The following is a 19,307-nucleotide window of genomic DNA, read 5'->3' on the forward strand; positions in this document are numbered from 1 at the left end:
CTCTGAGACCTTGGAATGTGAGAGGGTCCCAGAGATAGGGCATTAGCCCGTGCCCAAACATCTATACCGCAATTAAACATCCCATTAGCCCAAGCCCCATAAGCCCGTGTTAGCTGGCGTGGGCCAGCAACGTGTGTCTAATTGCAGTGTAGACGTACTCAAAGGAGCTGCCTCTCCAGCACTCCCAGGTCTATCACATGATAGTTATCCACAAGGCTACCAAGCCAGCGCAAATATTACCTAATAGATAAGTCATTTATTTCCGGAAAAAGCTTCATAGCTCATATGAATGCAATTCTATAACTATATAAGCAAGTCACTGAACTACTTTGAGATTTTGGGAAAGTTCAAAGCTTGCAGGTGGTGGAGAGAGATGCTCTCTATTATTTATAAATAACTGAAATAAAAGCACATGAACATCAGCCAATCACTCCAGCATTTAAGAGTGTTTTCCCCTTTAAAAATGGAGTTTAAGGTTTATTAGAATAAAATTACCATCTGATTGCTTTTCATCCCTACATACTTAATACTTAAGGTTTTTCAAAAACATGAGGATCCAAAACACCCTTTATAAAGAAAAAGGTTTATTGTAGAACATGCCATGTGTGCCAGACATTGACCTTGCATAGAGCTAAATCAATGAGATTTAAGAGGCTAACATGTATTCTTTAATCATTATAATTAATCACTATGGTTATCTGAAAGCATTAGCTTTCAAAAACCAAATTTGTGGTTTCTTTCTAGCTGTCTTGTTAGCTGTGTGGATTGGTGATGCACATGTGCATGATCTGCCACTAGAGTTGAGGCTCTGTAAGAATGTTAATGTGTCAGTGCCATTTTGAAGACCCGTGACTTAACCATAATAATTTGAAACTTTTGATTTAAAAAGACAACAACATTTGGCTAGTTATTACTCTCTTTTCTGCCTTAATCAGTTTTGTTATTTCAAATTTGTTATTTGTTATTGAAAAATAGCTTAGATATTTATCTTTGAAAAGTTTGTAACTTGGCATCCTTAAGACTACTTTTATATAAAAAGTCAAATTAGGGAACACATACGTGTATTTCAACATAGAATTAAAGAGAATACTAGCTTTGACTAACTAGTATTAGGTTGCTAGTCTGATTAGGACTAATTATGGTGAATCATGTTCATCTCAAATATTTTCTGCAATGATATTCTGCGTTAAGGTCAACATCCAATCCTGCTTTGTGCTATCATGTCTACATATATTATGGATCTTGGATCTGTGTGGTGGTAGGTACGAGCTGAGCTGTAATACCCTGTGAGAACAGGCAGAGTTAAAGAGGGTGCATCAGCCTGTACTTTGAATTTGTATTTCTTTTTAGGGGCTGACTATTACTAACATGGCTGTGCAATCTGTATTGTCCGCCAGCTATTAAGAGAACTCTCCTGCACTGTGAGGGTATGATCCAGCAAATCCCTTGACATTGGAGTTACCTTTTTTTCCCCCTTGAATAAGTCACATAAGTTGGGAATTTTGCAAATAGAAAATCAGTCACATAAGAGCTGGCACATTTTAAAAAACCTGAAATCTTTGACTTGGCATTTATGCTACAAGCTTTACTATTAAGTGTCTTCATTTATCTTTTTTTTAAGTTAAATCTAGTATTGTCACTTGGCATTCTGAGATAATTTAGGTGAATTTTGTGTAATTTGTCTGTGTAGTGACATAGTTATCCCTAACATTGGCTGCAGATTAATAGTTGCCAACCAGTCATTCAGTGTGCTGTAACAGCTTGCCCAATACTGTAGTCAGACCCTTTCCTAGACCCATGGAGACATGTTAGCTAGCTCAAATATGGTGAATCAATGGAGCGTAATGAGTTTCAATTGTTTTGTCTGCTTTGTTCATCCATTTCCTATCCCCCCAAGAGGATCTCCTGCAATAGCAGGGTACAGTGAGAAATAAGAAATCAGAACTAGCTGTGGGCCTCCCTTAAGTTCATATCTGTCAGAGCATACTATGTGCTATTAAAACAACAACCACCACCACCTAAAGAAAACATAAGCTACTACCCAACCAACAGTTCATACATGTTAGTTAAATTGGTTGCATCCTGAAAAGAAAGTTGTTGAACACATTTTTTTCTTGAATGTTTTCCTAATGGCTGCTTTGCTTTTCAAACGCAGGGCTCCAGCTACAAACTGTTTTAAATATTGTGATTGTTGTGCTAATTTTATACCCTGGTATGATCTAAAATGAAATACACAGACAAAGTTTGGCAGCTAATAACATTGGGTGTATTGTAGGCTGAACTGTGCAAGCTTCTCCACGGAATGCAGGTAGACTTGGAGCACGCTGCTAATTCGGGTTTCGTCCTTCCCACTTCAGTGATATCAATATAGCATATTCCTGACTTGCGTTTATCCTTTTTTTTTGTTCCAGTCATGGGCATATCCTCTGCCTTAGCCCACTCTTCATTCTTGACCTACGCAATACTCTTTATTCTAGTCCAAAGACTCTTCTGATTGGAGACTATCATGTTGAATTAATGAATTTATGACATGGACAATGATCGTTAAAGTCTCGGTGAAGAACCCCCAAATAAATTTTGCTTTAGATCTAGGTAGAATGGCCTTCCCTAATTTAAGGATGCCAATTTAAGTCTTAAGGATGCCAAGTTGCAACTTTTCAAAAATAAATAACTTGGTTGTTTTTCTGTGAAATAGCCAAATTGATTAAGGCATAAAAGAGAGTAATTACTAGACAAATGTTGTTGTTGTGTTTTTAAATCAAAAGGCCTAAATGTTTAAAAAGACATTAAATTTAGAAATAACTGCAGATAGTAAAAAACCTAACCCACCTGTTGGAAGTAGGTAAATGTTCTGATACAGAAAAGGGAGATTCGGCACAAAGAGGGGGAGTGAGTTGCTCAAGATCAGTGAGCACAGAGCTGGGAATAAAGCCCAGCTCTGACTCCCAGTTCTGTGCTTTAACCTAGAAACAGTACTACGAGGGTGGGGTGGGGTGTGTGTGGGGAATTAAACCATACATCAAGGAAAGTTAAAAAGCCACATGTGTGCTTGTGCATCTGGTTGCCTGTTTCTGAAATAAACAAGCAAAAGATGCATGTTTGATTTGCTTCCAGCATTCTTTTGAACTCCAATTCTTAACTAGAACAGCTTTGTCCCCCAAGGTTTTTATTTAAATTAGGAGCCTAACAATTATTGAAAGTCTTTGACATGGGCTAGCTCTAATAAAGCAGAAGCACATCTTGAGCAAAGTCAGTGACGGCTTTGTTCTGCAGTATCACTTTTGCTTACAATATTTGAAAAAGCTATTTTATTCTTAAAGGAGCCTTCCCCACTGAGTTCAGTGTTCAGAGTTTATGCTGAATAAATGCTTTATAACATTTGCCTCCCCTGTTTGTAGTTTTACATCTTGTTGGTGTCTTACTGTGAAGTACCCGTCAGTCAGTCTGTAGCAAATTTAAATGGCCGTTTTGAGTAACATCAAGGCATTTACTTACCGCCTCAGCACAGCGTTTTAATGAAATGACTAACCTGTCAGCTTTGTGTACTTCAAACAACCGAGAGTGCTAAAGGAGTTGGCGGATGTGATTGCAGAGCCATTGACCATTATCTTTGAAAACTCATGGCGATCGGGGGAAGTCCCGGACGACTGGAAAAAGGCTAATGTAGTGCCCATCTTTAAAAAAGGGAAGAAGGAGGATCCTGGAAACTAGAGGCCAGTCAGCCTCACCTCAGTCCCTGGAAAAATCATGGAGCAGGTCCTCAAGGAATCAATTCTGAAGCACTTAGAGGAGAGGAAAGTGATCAGGAAGAGTCAGCATGGATTCACCAAGGGCAAGTCATGCCTGACTAATCTAATTGCCTTCTATGACGAGATAACTGGCTCTGTGGATGAGGGGAAAGCAGTGGACGTGTTATTCCTTGACTTTAGCAAAGTTTTTGACAGTGTCTCCCACAGTATTCTTGCCAGCAAGTTAAAGAAGTATGGGCTGGATGAATGGACTATAAGGTGGATAGAAAGCTGGCTAGATTGTCGGGCTCAATGGGTAGTGATCAATGGCTCCATGTCTAGTTGGCAGCCGATATCAAGTGGAGTGCCCCAGGGGTCGGTCCTGGGGCCGGTTTTGTTCAATATCTTCATAAATGATCTGGAGGATGGTGTGGATTGCACCCTCAGCAAGTTTGCAGATGACACTAAACAGGGAGGAGAGGTAGATACGCTGGAAGGTAGGGATAGGATACAGAGGGACCTAGACAAATTGGAGGATTGGGCCAAAAGAAATCTGATGAGGTTCAACAAGGACAAGTGCAGAGTCCTGCACTTAGGACGGAAGAATCCAATGCACCGCTACAGACTAGGGACCGAATGGCTCGGCAGGCGGTCTGCAGAAAAGGACCTAGGGGTTACAGTGGACGAGAAGCTGGATATGAGTCAACAACGTGCCCTTGTTGCCAAGAAGGCCAATGGCATTTTGGGATATATAAGTAGGGGCATTGCCAGCAGATCGAGGGATATGATCGTTCCCCTCTATTCGACATTGGTGAGGCCTCATCTGGAGTACTGTGTCCAGTTTTGGGCCCCACACTACAAGAAGGATGTGGAAAAATTGGAAAGAGTCCAGCGGAGGGCAACAAAAATGATTAGGGGACTGGAACACATGACTTATGAGGCGAGGCTGAGGGAACTGGGGATGTTTAGTCTGCGGAAGAGAAGAATGAGGGGGGATTTGATAGCTGCTTTCAAGTACCTGAAAGGGGGTTCCAAAGAGGATGGCTCTAGACTGTTCTCAGTGGTAGCAGATGACAGAACAAGGAGTAATGGTCTCAAGTTGCAGTGGGGGAGATTTAGGTTGGATATTAGGAACAACTTTTTCACTATGAGGGTGGTGAAACACTGGAATGCGTTACCTAGGGAGGTGGTGGAATCTCCTTCCTTAGAAGTTTTTAAGGTCAGGCTTGACAAAGCCATGGCTGGAATGATTTAATTGGGGATCGGTCCTGCTTTGAGCAGGGGGTTGGACTAGATGACCTCCTGAGGTCCCTTCCAACCCTGATATTCTAGATTCTAAGGAGTGATGCTTGAAATGTGTGATCTTGCAACTACCCTGTCTCATTTTCTTCATAAATTTCATACCTGAGGCAAGTTGTTACATGGACATCCTCTGTAATCGCTTCGTACGTTGTAGGAGTTTACTGTTGCAGGGAGCAGTCTCACCTCTCATCAAACAAGACAACAGCAGTTGTAATAGGTGATATGCTGTGTGTGTGCATAATGTATGTGAACACTATTAATTGACCGGAAAGAAGACCCTTATGCACTTATTTCTGTTGTGTGGGCTGAAAAATATTTTAGTGCAAAACAGTAAGTAAAGCGCCTACAATGCTGATACCATGTATTCATATCCATTTAACTTCAGCTAGCATGAAATTAAGACTACATTTCTGGCATGGGGGTTATTTGGTGCGTCTGTGAGAATTAGCGGGATATTGCATTACTGTAATTTTCATTACCATGGGGTTGCCCTCTTTTAAAACTCATCACAACTCCGGTTGATAAGTTATTACAGAGGTGGGGTCGCCTTGAAAACTGGGTTTTGCAAGTATTTTATTATTTATTCATTGAGAAAGTGGTAGGAATGGGTTTAGAACAGACTAGTAGAGTAACCCGGAATTCCTGGTATAAATAATGTACATTGTTTAAAGAATTTCCTTGGATCTGTAAATGTCTCTTACTTTTGTAGATGCCTATTATACATCATTGGTTGTGTGTTTTAGCCCCAAAGGACTTAACAGATTTTCTGTAAGAGGAAAGTCTCTTAGAGGAGGGTGAAACAAACCGTTGTCCAGCCCATGCAAAGGACTGCTGCTGAGATCATTGTCCTTTCCCACCAATCTATTGCTGGGATTTGCAGAGGAGTCCAAGGAAGCTAGATGTGTAACTCCCGCTGCAAATGCAATCAAATTTGGGCACCTAAATCCCATAAGGCATCTTTGGAAATGCCAGCCTCATTCATGCCTTTGGGCACAATTCGCTGGATGGCATTATATACACTTATGGAGCTATATTGAAATAACGGTTTCTGAATCCATCCCCTGTCTTTCTGGAGATGTAAATAATCAGAGCTGACTAGAAAACAGAAAGGTGGATTGCAAACATTTTCATGGGAAGGGATTTATAGAAAAATTCAGGAGAACAAAACTGGGATTTTTCTGCTTCTCAATTGCCCACCTTGAAGACTTTTGAAGACTAGAGCCTTCCAGCCTGGGTGCTGGGGAGGCAGAGAGCTTGGGTGTTCAGAGTCTCTGGCAGCGAAGGTTGGGGAAGGCAGGGAGACTGAAAGCTAGGGAGGCAGTGTCAGGGCACTCAGCTTTGTGGAGAAGAAACTTCCATAATTTTTATAGTCCAGGGCAAGATTATGATGAGATTTCATTTCATTCTTCATGTTCGGGGCTTCCACATGGCAGTCTCATTCTGTCGTTGTGATCGTTCCCCTCTATTCGATATTGGTGAGGCCTCTTCTGGAGTACTGTGTCCAGTTTTGGGCCCCACACTACAAGATGGATGTGGAAAAATTGGAAAGCGTCCAGCGGAGGGCAACAAAAATGATTAGGGGACTGGAACACATGATTTATGAGGAGAGGCTGAGGGAGCTAGGATTGTCTAGTCTGCGGAAGAGAAGAATGAGGGGGGATTTGATAGCTGCTTTCAAGTACCTGAAAGGGGGTTCCAAAGAGGATGGCTCTAGACTGTTCTCAGTGGTAGCAGATGACAGAACAAGGAGTAATGGTCTCAAGTTGCAGTGGGGGAGGTTTAGGTTGGCTATTAGGAAAAACGTTTTCACTAGGAGGGTGGTGAAGCACTAGAATGCGTTACCTAGGGAGGTGGTGGAATCTCCTTTTTTAGAAGTTTTTAAGGTCAGGCTTGACAAAGCCCTGGCTGTGATCATTTAGTCGGGGATCGGTCTTGCTTTGAGCAGGGGGTTGGACTAGATGACCTCCTGAGGTCCCTTCCAACCCTGATATTCTTTGATTCTGTGATGCACGAGCGGGGGGGCTTGGGACTCCTGGCTGCAGGCATGAGGGGTCGGGGGCTTAACCCTGCGGGGCTGGGTCTCAGGGCTTCAGCAAGGGGCGGCTTGGGGCTTCAGCCACAGAGCTGGCCAGGGTGGGCCTCTGGGCTCCAGATTTTAGCCTTCAGGCTGGGTGGGGGTTTGGGGCTTTAGCCTTGCGGGACTGGGTACAGGGGGCTTCAGCTGGGGGTGGGGGGTTGGGGGTTTCTGCTCCATGGGAACACCAGGGCTTGGGGCTTTCAGCCCTACGGGGAGCGCTAGGGCTTCTGCCGCAGGGCCCCATGCACCCGTGAAACTGGCTTATAGCCCCCCAGGGGAGCGTGGCCCCCTGGGTGAGAACCGTTGATCTAGTCAGTCCTCCAGCATAACATTGGCCATTGAATTTCATTGGCCATTGAAACAGACCTCTTGATGTCCTGGGGTCTGAATTTTGGTATAGTGTAGTGGCTCTCCCCTTCTAAAGGTGATCTCCTTCAAATCCCCATTGGTAACAAGAACTAGATTCCATCCCCCTCCCTATCCCCAGCCGCTTTAGCTTTGCTGTCAGGTAAAACGTGAAGAATGCTCCTTTCACTTGTGAGACTTGTTTCTATTGAGTATAATTTCACCTTTGGAAGAATGCCATCTTGTACTATCAGCAGATAAAAAGACAAGCCTGAGAGTGCAGGAAATTTTACAAGAAATCAAGTTGGCAAAACACCATTGCAGATCATCATACATTACTGAATTGCATCTCAAATTTGTGTTACAGATGGTTTAAATGTAGAGTGCACTTTAAAGTTTAAAACTGACAGACATTTAGTGTGTTGTGTATTTAACCCTGCAATTATAGGAATCATTTTTTGAAACATAATGAATGGGCAGATGGTTGCTATATCAGTAATTTGGCCAAATCCCTAGCTGGAAGCCCCATGCTTTACTGCATCTCTCTCTCTCTCTCAAAAAAAAAAAAAAAAAAAAAAAAAAAAAAAAGACAGCAGATGAAGATTCACAGAATTGGGGAGGCAGAGCACATTTTAAGGCTTTCTACAGAGATTTTTTTAATAGAGTTGTGAACAGAACAGTATTAAAAGAAAAACCTCAATTGTTCATTTTTCATTCTTTGTTGGTTTTGCTGGAAATGACTTGCATTAATACCCTGAGCAACATTTAGGGCTGTTGTTTGCAGGACAGTAATCCTTTTGAAGATATTAATCTTGCAGTCCCTCACTTTGTCTCTCCCACCTATAAAATAGGTAAACATTATTATGCCCACTTGACAGAGGAGTGAACTGTCTTACCCAAGCTTACACAGTAAGTCAGTGCTTGAACTGGGAATGGGATACGGGAGTCATGATGATCCGTTGTCTGCAAGAATACAGTTAATAGACAGCACTCTTCCCCATGATGCACTTGTGCAGTCCCCTTGTTCAGAGGTGTATGCAAATTAGTGTCTAGTGTTGTATCTTGATAGACCCAATTTCTTTTGTCAGGTTAGTGTTCAGCTTTTGTGAAGCTGCTCCTTAAAACGTTTGCATATGAATGATTAAGTATTGATTGTTTCTTGGCCAAAAATATATTCTGTTTTTCCCTGGGTTACAACATGTAATGAAAGCAGCACTTGTAATGTTGGGGCTGCATATGGTATGTAAAACTTGAAGAAAAGCCGATATAGTCCATTAGTGATTTACTGGAATTGTTCTGACAGTTGTGGTTAGTGATAATGACTTACAGTAATGGCTGTCCCTGTTTTAGTTCATTTAGTATGTTTCCTGTGGGTAATATACAACAATTATGGGAGTGGGGGTCAGTCTCTCCAGGAACCTGCACTGCCAAGAGCAGAGAGCTTCCAGAAACTTCATTATGGGGATCTTGGTGCCATCCAGCCAATCACTTTTGGGCTCTTACTAGTGATAGGAAACCAGCTGCTTCACTTAATTAACTTCTGAGGTATAGATGATTTGGGATAGTCTCTTTTTATATTAGGCTTTTAACTGTCCTCCTCAGATAAATTGTGTACTAGAAACTGACAGGAAATAGGTGGCTTCATGGTAGCCTTATAGCAGGGGTAATCAATTATTTTCTGTCAAGGTCCAAATTTCTTGATCAAGGTCCAGACTCCAGAGAAGAAAATAATAAATTACAATAATGATGATGATAAGTAAATAAAAAGATTTCAGGGTCCATTCAAAAGCATCTGATGGTCCCACGGTCCACTTATTGACAACCCCTGCCTTATAGGGTCCCTTCAAAGGACAAAAAGTAGCCTTTGTTAAATCAGTAGGTTTCTCTTAGTGCTTTAGGCCCAGAATACAGCACTAACAGGTGGGGTATTCTGTCTGCAGGTATTGATACTGGGCTTGGTACTGTAGTATCTGAGCACTTTACTTCCTTGCTCCAAGGGGCTCCTCAGAAAGGACTACCTTGAAGTTATAAATGAGAACTTGTAAAGATTTGGATGGCAATTTTGGTGGGTATGAGAGAGAATTGAGGCTGAATGGGAGAGATCATAAATAGTAAGCAAATAATATGTATCCTGAGCTGCTGAATAATGCTGATTTTCCCCACACACTAGTCTAATCAGATGGTTAGATGATGCCAACATCTGCTGCCTGTGAATGTACCATGTAGCGTGGCTCCTTGTTCAGTCTCCAGTATTTTAATAAATAATTCTGCCAAAGCATTTGTGGCAAGTTGTCTAGGAAATTTTGTTGGAATTTAAAATGTGAGGCTTTCCCCCTTGCTGCTGTTATAAGCATTTCCAGGCATAGTGCTCAGTGACTGGTTGCCATTTGTTCTCACTTGCATATTTTTATGATGCATAAACTGCATGTGGACTATCTGAAAAGAAATTAAACTCCCAGTGACATTGTATGCCCACTGGCCAGGGTGAGGGATTATATTTCAATGCCTTTCACTCCAGATTTAACAGATTGCTTATGCTGATGGGAGTTGCATTAGAAGATAAATTCTTTAGTGCCAGTATTGCTCTGTTGTCTCCCTACCAGTTTAGTGTCTGCTCTCAATCTTCATGCAACTCTCTGGCTACCAAATGTTAAATTCCACACTACAGTGATCTGCAGAAGAAGCCCACTTGGATGTTTAGAGTCTGTAAATAGGGTGTTCAATCAAGATTTCTGCATATCTGTGTAATATCTTAATGTTAATGTCTCATGTGCCTGCAGGATATTTGTGCAGGTCTTTGTGCTTGAGAACTGCAGACATTCTAAACTTTTTCATTATGCCTATGAGAAAGTAAAGTCTGAAAACTGTTACTCTGAGCCTTTTTATCTTCAAGAATTTGTTTTAATTAATATATGAAGCAAAACCTGCAAGCTTGCGGTTTGCTCAGAGATTTGTACCTCTATCCATCTGCTCTCAAAATCGTTTCAGTATAAGGAACCATTTATCCCTGAAAACACTCATTTCATCTCAAGTCATTACCTTTTTGACTGATTATCTCTTTTTCAGATTTTGTCATGGTGGAGACCTGAGATTTATACTTTGTAGTCAAATCTATCCCCCTACTCCCCCTGTTTGTCATATGCTTTTCACATACCTCAAGCTGCTGCTTCCACCAGTACTTGGCTAGAGGCTCAGCAAGGACTTTCCTGTTATTTGCACGGGGCTCTTTTTACGGTGTTTCCTTTTATGGACAGTAGCATTACAAAGGTGGAAATTTTAATTTCATTTTTAGTTTCCTTTTTGGTGGACAAAACGTTTTGTTCACTACCACAGAATAAAATGTATTCTAGTTTTCATTCCCTACTTAATCTTAAAAAGTTGAATGATCTGAGTTTTTTTTTTTCTTTTTGCTCAAAACAAGAGAGATGTTTGATCTTTGCTTTTGATCAGCCAGAGCTTTTTACTTTAGAGCCTCCACTTGTTTTTTTCAAAATGATTGAGTAGCTGGCCGTGCAAGTCAAGTATGCTTTCTCCTGGTCCGTATGTTTGTAATATTAAATGCATTTTGTAATATTACATTCCTTGAAGCTTATAGTTGCCTAGCCTGGTGATCCGGGTCTGTGAATGTAGAAATGATCTAATGCAAGCAGTTTGGTGGAATCCAGGTTGGCAATTAATCACACTCCTCCAACTGAAAGATAGGTTGTGCCCCCAACACCAGCCAGTAAGGTTAACAAGGGCATGAGAGGCCAGTTGGGTCACCTGGCATCACCTGAAAGAGAGGGCCAGGATTAATTGAGAGTGAAGCCCCGCTAAGGAAGTGCTAGGCCAGCTCTATAAAGTCAAGGGGCTGAAAGCAGAAGGGGGCTGGAATCTGCAGTCACTTCCTGGAAGGAGGGAGGTCATCCGGACTCAGGAGAAAGCCCCAAGGGGAGAGTATGCAGTGGGATTCTGTCCTGTAGTAAGGAGTCTAACACAAGGCTGGGAAGGGTTAAGTAGCCATGGAAGTAGAGTAAGCTCCAGTGGTAAACCCAGAAGCAAGAAAGAGAGGATCGGGAGGCTTGGTAGGAAGGAGCCCAGGGAAACAGCAACAGGGGATGGGGACTGAGGGCCTAGATTGCTGGTAGAGGGTCTCTTGGCTGGAACCTGGTATAGTGGGAGACCTGGGTTCCCCTGCCAGTCACTAAGATAGTGGCACACAGGCCAAAGTGAGGCTGACCAATCTGGAAATGCATTTGGACAGTGGTCCTGCTGAACCGTGTAACTTCAGAAGGGGTGGACCAAACAGTGACCTGGCTGGAGAGCCAAATTACTGGAACAAAGACTGTTGCAAAGCAACCAATGAGTAGCAAGGGGCACCTGCTGTAGTGCGAGCTGCATTCCCAGACTAGATGCAAGGAAGCACACCTGCAGTGTGTAGTGACCCCGTTACAAGGAGAAACAAAGTAAAGCTACTAGCTTTACAAATGAAATGAGCTCCAGCTACAAAAAGAGAGGAAAAGAAAGAGCCAGCAAAATGCTGTTAGCCAGTCTACCCTGTGTTTTCTCATTTATATCAAAATGATTCTTACTGTTATGAAATAGGGTCCTGAAGTTTATGCTTGAAGCATCTGATTGTGTCTCAGAAGTTAAAGTACCCTCCTTAGCCTTCTTTCATAAAAGGACTTTGAGGTGTGTAGAAATTAACTGTCTTGCTGACACTTACATAACTTCGTTCCGTTTCAAGTAAACCCACTGGGTGAAATCCTGGTCCCAGTGATGTCAGTGGCAAAATTCTCATTGGCTTGAATAGGACAAAGATTTATCCCATTTTTTAATCATGAAGTGACAGTCGGCATCAGTGATTGAATTCACTGCTATTTCGCTGGCAAACCTGACTTGGGAGGCAGAATATTTGGTGGTTAAAAATTTTGTATTGTGAGCAGGGTTCTTCTCCCCCAAGCCCTCTCTTGTTTCACTTGATCTATATCTGTCTTTATGTGGATGACAAATTGGAAGATCTTTCCTATTGTTACAGTACTTGCATGAAGGCCTGATTATTTCATATGCATTATTGCTACAGTTGGATTCATGCCATCTGCTATAATATTTGATTGTCTCAGCATCTTTTCATCATTCCTTTCAGAGGTATTTTTAAATGACTTTGTCAAAGCTCCATCTGTGTGGACAGGTGAAAAATTCCTGGCATATTGAAACAGATGGCAAATCAGAGTAATATTGCCCTGAACAATCATCGCTTGCTTAGATGTTCACAGAGTAATGTCCACCAGATTTGCAGTTTTCATTTGGAAAACAGAACAGCAAAGTCATGATATTTTATAAGGAGCCCATTTGTCTATGTTTGAGCTTGTCAGTTAAGCAGGGAAATTAACTACCTCATACCTCAGTTAGCTACTAATTACTTAGGTTCATATTCATTGTTTTAACTATTTTCTTTTTCTTGACTTTGCATACTTTTCATATTCTGTACGACTAGTATGTATAGTTTGTCTCGTTTGTTTTTCACCTGGCGCATAGGTTTAAATGTCCTTCCATCTTTAGATCAAATTTGAACAAAATTAAATTGTTAATAGTAAAGCACAGAGCATGCTTCCTAAAATATTGATCAGACATTTTCTGTTCCTTTTAACATTTGTACCAAAAAACCTCCTCAGCACATCAGATTCTGATTTCATCACAAACAAGTAGTGTCTGAATAGAACTAGACAAGCTACCTGTAGAGATTTAACTTCCTTAGAGATCTGTGAATGTTTAAAGTATTTCAATTAAACATTTCAGTTGAAATAACTCACGATTTTGAGTCAAAGCAGGCAAAGTGCAAAATTTTGTTCTGCCATGCTTTCTTTATGTACTTTGAATTACTGAAGTCACCTGAAATCAAGCTCTGAAGAATTTTTGCACAAGTCAGCAGATAACCTTAGATTTTCTCCATTCTACAAGTGCAAGTTTTCAGTCACCATACTAAATTCTCTGTTTTCACATTTTAATTTCTGAGCAGAATAAAGTGTAGGTAATTATATAAAAATAGTAAACTTGTCATTTAAAAACACTGTAAATCAAGCTTCCTTGTTCTAACATCCTGGCAGTAGAAATTAACATAAAATGTTCTACTGAGATGCAGCAAATGTTCAGGAAGAGTCAAGATAGTACAGTGGGTTGAAGCATTAGCCATCCTCTCCTCTTGGATGGAATTCCAGGAAGTGTATGCGCATAGTAATACCAGCTTGTGAAAGTAACTTGTGTTAAATGTAGAACTGTGGTCTAGTAGTTACAGTTTCAGGACTTTGGATTCTTTTCCTGACTGCCATGTGTGTACTGTAGGACTTCGGGTGAATCACATAACCTCCCCGTTTCTTGATATATCCAGTTGTAAAATGGATGGTATAAAGCTTACCTAAGTTTTCATACTTCTTTTAAACTTTAAGATTTCTAATACATTGATCTTGTCTATAAACTACTGCTATCTCTTTAAAGAGTCATGGGCAAAATGTCAGGAAAAAATGTAAGTCCTAAAGCAGCTGAGTAACAGTGACTGTAAACTGCATAACTACACATCCTAGTTCACTTTCTGCTGAGGTTTGTACATGTGTTGCAGGTTGGTGACTGGAGTATGCTTTAGAAAATACTGTCAATCTGTTCAGCTTCGCAGTGAGAGGCAGTCAAAGGAAGGCGTGACCTTGGAAAACTGAGATGAAGGATATATTGAAGTAGTGATGTGCAGTAGATTTGCATGAATTCCCAGCTTCAAGGAGATTTACGTGATAAGAATAGAGGGGTCTAGACCATCTAGTATAAGAACACCAAGACTGGTTTGTTCTGTCCTACACAAGTCAGTTTTACTTGCTGTGCTTCATTCATTCTGAAGAGACTTTCACATGCATCTGATACCTTTGGAACAAATGAAAATCATTGCCGTTTATAAAAATGAAGAATTGCTGCATTTTTGTTACTTCGGTTCAGATGGCTGTAACATTTTTTGTGGTGGAGTTTTCTTCTAATCCACCTGAATGGTGTAGGTGATGAAAGATGTATGGCTGTGTTAGCCCAGAATATCCACCTCTGCCAGTCTTCACCACAGAGTTAGCTTTATTTTGGAGTTGAAGTGATTTTATGTGTGTGGATAGTTTATGGAGTGCTTTGGGATATAAGGTGCAGTAGAAGTAAGCTAATCCATTGCCTATTGCTTGACTCATTGTGTTTGTGATCAAAGTGCTTCAGAGCAGATGCACTCTGTTATGACAGCATGAGATTCATCCAACTGGAAGAAGACTTAATTAGAAAAGAGATTCTGTTTATACACATTTTGGTAATCAGATGTAATGGGAATAGAAATAAAAGACATGCACGAATTCATTTTGAAGAGTTACATATTTTTATAGTAAATTGTTATTGCTATAGAAAAACCTTTTTTCACCCCAAAGCGTAGTCTGTCAAAACTCCTGTGCATTGAACTGAACTGGGATGTGATCTGTCAGCATTTTGAATCTGGCTGTAGGTTTAACCAAGTTTTATTAAAACCAAATATTGCATCTGATAAGTATATCAGTTCTGTGTGATGAAGCTGGTTGCTAAACTGCTGCACGGCTTGTGGGAATGTGGCAGGGGAGTTTCATTGGGGATGGGATACCTGAGAGCCTATAACCTGAGCCAGGAGAGGGAGGGGGGAGGTAACACCTCTGCCTGGGAAGCTGGACAAAGACTGCAGGGGAGAGCCTGCTGGAGGGGTTTTTGGTTTCAGTTTTGTGCTGGGTGGTGGAACGCAGGGAACCCCAGGGCAGGGGTCTCAGCTCCCTGCCCCCCAGAAGGACTTGACTGAGGGGTCCTGGTTGTACCCACAAGCTCTGTTTTAGACTGTGTTCCTATTGTCCAATAAACCTTCTGTTTTGCTGGCTGAGAGTCATGGTGAATCCCAGGAAGAGGGGTGCAGGACCTGGACTCCCCCACACTTCGTGATGCTAGGCTCCAGAGGCTGACAGTGACGACATCTTGCCCCTGTAAATAGGGCTGTAACTTTCCTTTGGTTTAAAGGCACCATGTGGCCGCTTATGGCCCCTCCCAGACTTTGTGGGAGTCTCACTTTCACTGAACACACCACCAAAGAGCACTTCATGGGTGGCTTTTAAGTTATTTGAATTATCATATAACCTCTCCGTTTCTTGATATATCCAGTTGTAAAATGGATGGTATAAAGCTTACCTATATCTTGGATGGGTCTTGAATTATCAGACCCTATTCATTTGTGGCATGGGGAACAGCGGAAGAGGAGGTCTGCAAAAATACATTTTACACTTGCAAAAACTTTTGGGGTTTTTTCTTGGGGGTGTTTTTTGGGTGGGGCGGGAAGGGAGGTTGCCATTCATGTATGCAGCAGCAGTCGTCCTTGAGACAAAAATACCTGCAGACTAAAACTGGCATTTCCATTAGGTATAACAGCATTGCCTGGTTGTTTAATTGTAGACAGTAGCAGACATTGAGATGCCTGCTGGGTGCCTGTAACGCTGATTGGAATTCTTCTCCTAACCAAACACCCAAACAAATGATCATGTCACACCACTGATGAGACTATTTGGCTCCAAAGAATATTCATAAATGCGCACTGTGTCCAGTTACCAGTTTGTACTCTGCACTTCACAAACTCTGCAATGTGTTTTTCATTGTTAATATACAAAAACTCAGAAATGTACACAGTTGTGCTTTCCATCTGTTATTTAGTCTCTTATTTCCTCTAGATCAGCATCATTTTGGGTCACCCACACAATCCACCTGTTGGAGTTAGAGGAGATATCAGTGTTCTAAAGGAACACACTCAAATTGGTTATGTACCATTGAGAAATTTTTCTTTCCTTCCTATCTCCTCCAGCGATTAGTGGATGCCCTGAAACTTGATATTTGGCTACCTTTACATAGTCTCCATAACTACAGTATTTGGCTGTCTCCCCAGACTGACTACTGATCGTGTGAAGAAGCAGGTTTTTTAGATTGTTCTAATTTACTTGCTACTGATTTGAGTGACTTTATTTTAGAGGCTGATGGGGACCAATCCACTTTTACTACACCCTTACAATCTTGACTGCCTCGGTTGAGTCCTCTCTATTTCTTTTCACACTGAATATTTTTGGCTGGCTGTAGTCACTCTCCATGTTTTCATAATATTAACCCAAGCCACGGACTACACTGAAAATAGCAACTTGTTTGTTTTCACTCTCCTTAACACAGACAAATCGGGACATCTTGTGTTAGCATCTGCTTCTGGGAGAGTGAATATATATATACACACACACTGCACAAGTTTCTACTTGGGTGTGATCACACTAGTGTGATAGGGCGTACATGTGGGGATTTCTGGTAAAGTTTCAAGTTGGGCAGATTGTTGCAAAGAGGAGGCAGAACTCAGCTCTGCTTTCAGATGGCTCATGGAAACTTATTTTCTTGAGCTAATTGAAGGAAAAACTGAGTCCTGGAAGTGAGTGGGAGCAAAAAGAATGTAAGGTGAGAATAACCGTACCTCTTTTACTTCCCATACCCCTTTTACTTTGGCAGCAATAAATTCGACTTTACTGTGGAGGACTGTGTGTTGTTTTAAATAAAAACTTCAGATTGATTTCTACGCCAGGTTAAAGTAGCAAACGCTTCCCTTTCTCAGCATCTCTTTTAGAATTCATGTAGTTCTGTGGAATAAACATTGTGTAAGATGAAGACACGTAAATTGTTCAACAGTGATGTATGGAACAAAGAGAAGAAATGCACTTAAGTCCTACAACATAGATCTGAATGTACTGCCTTGATTTGGGGAGAGGGGTGGAATTTTTGTTTTGTTTTGTGTTAATTCATGCTGGTCAAGAGATTTTTTTTTCTTCTGTTTTTTACACTCCTAAGCTGATGCTGAGTGTTTGTTGATTTAATTGTGCATTTTAGAAAAGGTGTATACTCGACTAGATATTCTTAAATTTAGAAATATGGAGCATCACCTGATGACAGATACTGAAATATTGTGATGATGAAGATGAGTGTGGAATAAAAACCTAGATACATTGCACTGCTACGTTAAAGTTTTACCTGCTTTATTGCGAGACACTTCTGTTTTCAGTGTTTTGTGACTTGCTATAAAATATAGCTTTGAAATGAAACTGGGTATTTACAATAACCTGAGTTATAGAAAAAACAATCATTTGAATGTTCCAGGCATTTTGTTTGTTCGCTAACCTCACATGGCTTTTATGTTTAAATGAAATGTTCCTCTCCGTGACATTGTCTCCACAGAGCTCTGCTGTGGGCTTTATATTCCTAGGAATGTACAATGGAACTTGCTGAGTAGCAGTTGTCAGCTAGGAGGCACGTGCATGGCTCTCAAGTTCGAAGTTCCATAGTTTGAGGATATCGATATTATAGCCCTTCTTGGTTCTGTGTGCCAGTCTCAGAAATAGCATGGCCCATTTTTCCATCATGGAGTGCACAGGCTGTTCAGTGAATAGTTCCAAACCAGTTTGTGTAGTTTCAGTCAAAGGGAATTCACTTTCAGCTTTTATGTCTTGACCATGTTGACAACTGTTATTATATTAGGTCCATTTGGGCCTTGCCCAAGATTCGAGATAGCGGAGAGGATGAGGTTGTGCTCTCGCCCAACAAATATATTCAATATGTTTCTGCTAAGGCTTTCTACTGTATTTTCTGCTAAGACTTTCATTATACGGGCCAACTCTTCATTTGAATGGCCCCCCAAATAATTCACCACCAGGGCTAACTGGTAAAGGGCTGTATTCTGAAAAACATTGCTTGTATTGATCTAAAATATTTAGTGCTTCTTACTTTTTTTGACCATAGTTTTCTTTTTGCTTCCAGCTCGGATCGGCTGATAGAAGAAACAATAAGGTAGGAATGGATTTACTAATTTATTATCATCTTTTATAGAATCAGTATTAGCTCTGGATGCTGTTCAAAATAATCAGTCATTTTATGTATACAACATCCATACTGAACCTAAGTCATATAAGTGTATTGCAAATAAAATTAGGTCTGTTTGATTCCATCCACCCATTCTAGAGCAATGCACTGCTGTCATTTAAAATGTTTTGTCCATTTTAATTTAGCAGTTTAGACGTTTATGCAAAGATTTTTATAGATATTAATTATTAAAATATGGCATACAATTTAGTGTAGTCGTGTTCAGGCACGCTAATGAAGGAACTAGTGCTACATGGCTTCTATAACACGTAACCACATTCGCTACCTTAGCATTGCAGTTCATATCAGAGAGGAGGTTTTTGCAAGCAAATACCTGGGTGATTATTACTATTGTGTGATTGATCATTTTTTTATTTTTATTTGTGTGGTTGAAATCTACCATTTTGCATTGGACTGGAAATTTCAATGTCAGATTTCTCAAGCATCATATTCCAGCATTATAAATTACTTTTCTCTTACATGCCCTTTCCAATCGGCCATCTAACACTGGGATTTTGCAATCAAATAATTAAGAGTTCTTGAAATAAGTCCTAAGTTTGAGATTGTCTCTCATAAAAATTTTTGAAGGGAAAATTTTATTTCAGATAATGCTTGTAACGGGATAAGTGATCAACACTGCTACTGAGAGGTGCAGCAAGATGTGATGTGTGTCCATTAAAGGCTGGCTAGCAAGCTGAAGTACAGTTAGCTCAGTACAATTAGTGTAATGGGGGAATGGGTTGAAACACAGTAATGTACTATGAGGTGCATCAAGCTAACAGAAACCATTAGAGTGGTCAGCACTGTGATACGTAGAAAGATGGATATTTGTTTACATGAGCACCACTTGCTTGATTCAACATCCTCAATATCTGGACACCTTCAAAAACTGGCTTTCCTGATTAAACCCCCAT

The 19,307-nt window shown here is 40.8% G+C and overlaps 1 protein-coding gene across 3 annotated transcripts in view; it reads left to right on the forward strand.

The window, feature by feature from the left end:
- GOSR1 (golgi SNAP receptor complex member 1) overlaps positions 1 to 19,307 on the forward strand; it is a 67,934-nt gene that overhangs the window by 26,459 nt on the left and 22,168 nt on the right. For all 3 annotated transcript variants that reach the window (XM_037880349.2, XM_037880350.2, XM_037880351.2), the window contains one exon: positions 18,292 to 18,321. In XM_037880349.2, coding sequence (XP_037736277.1) covers positions 18,292 to 18,321 — 30 coding nt within the window. The remainder of the gene's footprint in view (positions 1 to 18,291; positions 18,322 to 19,307) is intronic.

This window comes from Chelonia mydas, chromosome 17, assembly GCF_015237465.2.
Source record: "Chelonia mydas isolate rCheMyd1 chromosome 17, rCheMyd1.pri.v2, whole genome shotgun sequence".
NCBI lineage: Eukaryota > Metazoa > Chordata > Testudines > Cheloniidae > Chelonia > Chelonia mydas.